Source organism: Notothenia coriiceps, unplaced genomic scaffold (assembly GCF_000735185.1).
Source record: "Notothenia coriiceps isolate Sejong01 unplaced genomic scaffold, NC01 NC01_scaffold00023427, whole genome shotgun sequence".
NCBI lineage: Eukaryota > Metazoa > Chordata > Actinopteri > Perciformes > Nototheniidae > Notothenia > Notothenia coriiceps.
Window position 1 is genome coordinate 1 of NW_011356128.1, and position 2898 is coordinate 2898.

The following is a 2898-nucleotide window of genomic DNA, read 5'->3' on the forward strand; positions in this document are numbered from 1 at the left end:
CCCCTCCCTCAGTGTGCCTCCATCACCCCGGTGTGTGTGGACCTGGCAGACTGGGGGGCCACGGAGGCGGCCCTGCAGGACGTGGGCCCCATCGACCTGCTGGTGAACAACGCAGCCTGCGCCACTCTGCAGCCGTTTCTGGAGGTCACACCAGACAAGTTCGACCAGTGAGAACATTTACAAGATACTTTAAAGTGACAGTTCACCCCAAAAAACAAAGTATATATGTTTTCCTGGTCCTCGCAGTGCTATTTATGAATTTAGATTGTTTTGAGTTACTACTGATAGAGATGTCTGTCTTCTTCCAATTTAATATAACTAGATGACACCATGTATGTATCACTCAAAGTGGCAAAACCTATACCTGAACAATAGCAATGTCTCATTTAAGATATCGTGACCCTGTCATTCAGGATAAATGCACAGGATTGTGAGGAGTTTCATGGAGGAACCATTTCCTTTCTACACTATCACCGTGCAGATGTTAGCATGCATCTACTCATGGAGAGAGGCTCATGCTCCTGACAGTGAGATGAAACTAACTCTTAAGAGGAAAATATGCATTCGTGCTTTGGTGCTGAACTGTGCCTTTAGTGATTTGCAACCAGGAAGCTGCAGCAGCAGACAGAGTACAGCCTGTTCTGTTCGTTCTGTTTTAAGGTGTCTTTCATCCCCAGGTCCTTCGATGTGAACGTGAAAGCGGTGCTGCATGTCTCCCAGGTACAATAATACCTTAAATCCTCATCACTACACCTGCATGTCCTGCATTCTAGGCTCCATTCTGTTCTTTTGTGCTCTCTACTAAGTACATGTTTTGCTGATCTTAACATTAATTGTTAACTTTAGTTTGTGTTTCGGGGAAAGTGCATGTTTTGGATTGCTGGCTCTAACCGCAGCACTTCATCAGGCAGGGATACTCTTAGTCATGAGATCAGTATGACCGCTTTCTGCTTACTGTGTATGTGAAATGTCTAGAAGAGAGCAGATTTAGCAGATTAATCATTGATTTTTAGCTATGAAAGTAATGTGTTGGACCAAGTTTCTACTTTTATAATTAAAACTGGTTCGGTTGAAGTAAGAACGATGTAACTTTTACAAGGTTGGAGAGTAGTTCCTTAGGTGAAATGTGAGAATTTCGTGTGTGTGTGTGTGTGTGTGTGTGTGTGTGTGTGTGTGTGTGTGTGTGTGTGTGTGTGTGTGTGTGTGTGTGTGTGTGTGTGTGTGTGTGTGTGTGTGTGTGTGTGTGTGTGTGTACTGAATGAACACATATATATATGTTTTAGAATAAATTTCTTCTTGAGTTTTATATGTATCAACATACAAGGGGCCGTTTGTCACAATGGAACTCCTTATATTTGGCTGTAATATATTAATTGTTTTAAGCTGGAGAAATTGTAAACATTGCTTGCTATATGTAGTAGACACATATGTGTAAAATGTGAGAGCCCTAACAACTCGGGGAGTAAGAGTTATAGCCCTTTTGGTCTCAACTACAATAAGTTTCCCTTTTATAAAAAACATCCACAACATACTGTTTTATTCCCTTTGTGTTGGGATGTGTGCTCCAGTTGAAACAGAGTGTGTCTCTGTGGTCAGATGGTGGGCCGGGGTATGAGGGCCCGAGGGTCCGGAGGCTCCATCGTGAACGTGTCCAGCCAGGCGTCACAGCGCGCCCTCAGAGAGCACGCCGTCTACTGTGAGTCCAGAGCTGTGGAACACTCACCTGCAGGGGGCGCTCGATAGAGGAAGAGTTCCGGTCTTAAATCCAAGTAGCTGATAGAGGCGTTCAGAACAGTTATGATCAATTCTTTCATCTGGTCACTGATTGAATCAATAGCTTTCAGTGGTGGATAAACTGCTAAACATAATTCAGAATCAGATTAAGGCCAAGTAGGTTTACACAAGATGTTCTTTTTCAAAAAATGTGTACATATAAACTGAAAGATCTTTCTCCGTAAATGACCCTGCTATCCGCTACACATACATGAAGATGGTGTCAGTCCTGTGTTAACTTCTTCTGCAGGTCAGTAAACGTCCTGTTGTCTCTGTTTCCTGTCGTTGTCCAGGTGCCTCTAAAGCAGCTCTGGACATGCTGACTAAAGTGATGGCTCTGGAGCTGGGCCCCTACCAGGTCAACTCACACCAACACATCACTAGAATGTTTTTGAGTTCATTTGATGTATCATTCATGAAAGGAGCCCCTGTATAACACTTATTCTGCACTTGATGTGTGTGTAACCTCCATTTTATTCCTATGCTTCTCTTAAATTGTAAACAAGCGTTTCATAGTGTCTGTTTCATAATGACAGTCCAGAGTTACAGGTTATGGGTTATTAATGAAGAATATGAAATAAGTACAGTTAAATCCTTTTCATTTGTCTCTGGTGTTGATGATACGTTTTTAACGATGTTTCTGATTGAATGTGTTGTGTTCAGATCCGTGTGAACAGTGTGAACCCCACAGTGGTGATGACGGACATGGGGCGGCTGGGCTGGAGCGACCCCGAGAAATCCAACACCATGATGTCCAGAATCCCCCTGGGCCGCTTCGCAGGTAAAGGCCCTGACACACCAAGCAGTCACCAGAGAACTCGCCGACGCTGAAGCCGATTGTTGCGTCGGCGTGTTCTCCTGCGTCTTGGCCATGTGTCACACTGGAACACACCGCAAAGACTTCAGCCGAGCACGTACGAACTGCGCATGCGTGAGTGGCAATAACTCTCCTTACCAGCAGGCGGCGGTAGTGTGTATTCGTCATTCAAAAGAGGCAACATCCGGAAGACAGAGAAGCCATATGCCATACATTTTTGCATACATTCACAGTAAATATTTATTCAGTATGATGGCTTTCTAACAGAAGTTCAATCCATTTCTCACTTATTCTGACAATGTACTTAA

At 43.9% G+C, this 2898-nt stretch overlaps 1 protein-coding gene across 1 annotated transcript; it reads left to right on the forward strand.

Annotated features, from left to right (window-relative positions):
- Positions 1 to 6: 6 nt before the first annotated feature.
- dcxr (dicarbonyl/L-xylulose reductase) lies at positions 7 to 2623 on the forward strand (the record flags this gene model as incomplete). Its single annotated transcript, XM_010781615.1, has 5 exons — positions 7 to 167; positions 678 to 720; positions 1597 to 1696; positions 2067 to 2131; positions 2437 to 2623. Coding segments are annotated over 5 exons (537 nt in total), but the record flags the coding sequence as incomplete, so codon positions are not given.
- Between the last annotated feature and the right edge of the window lie 275 nt (positions 2624 to 2898).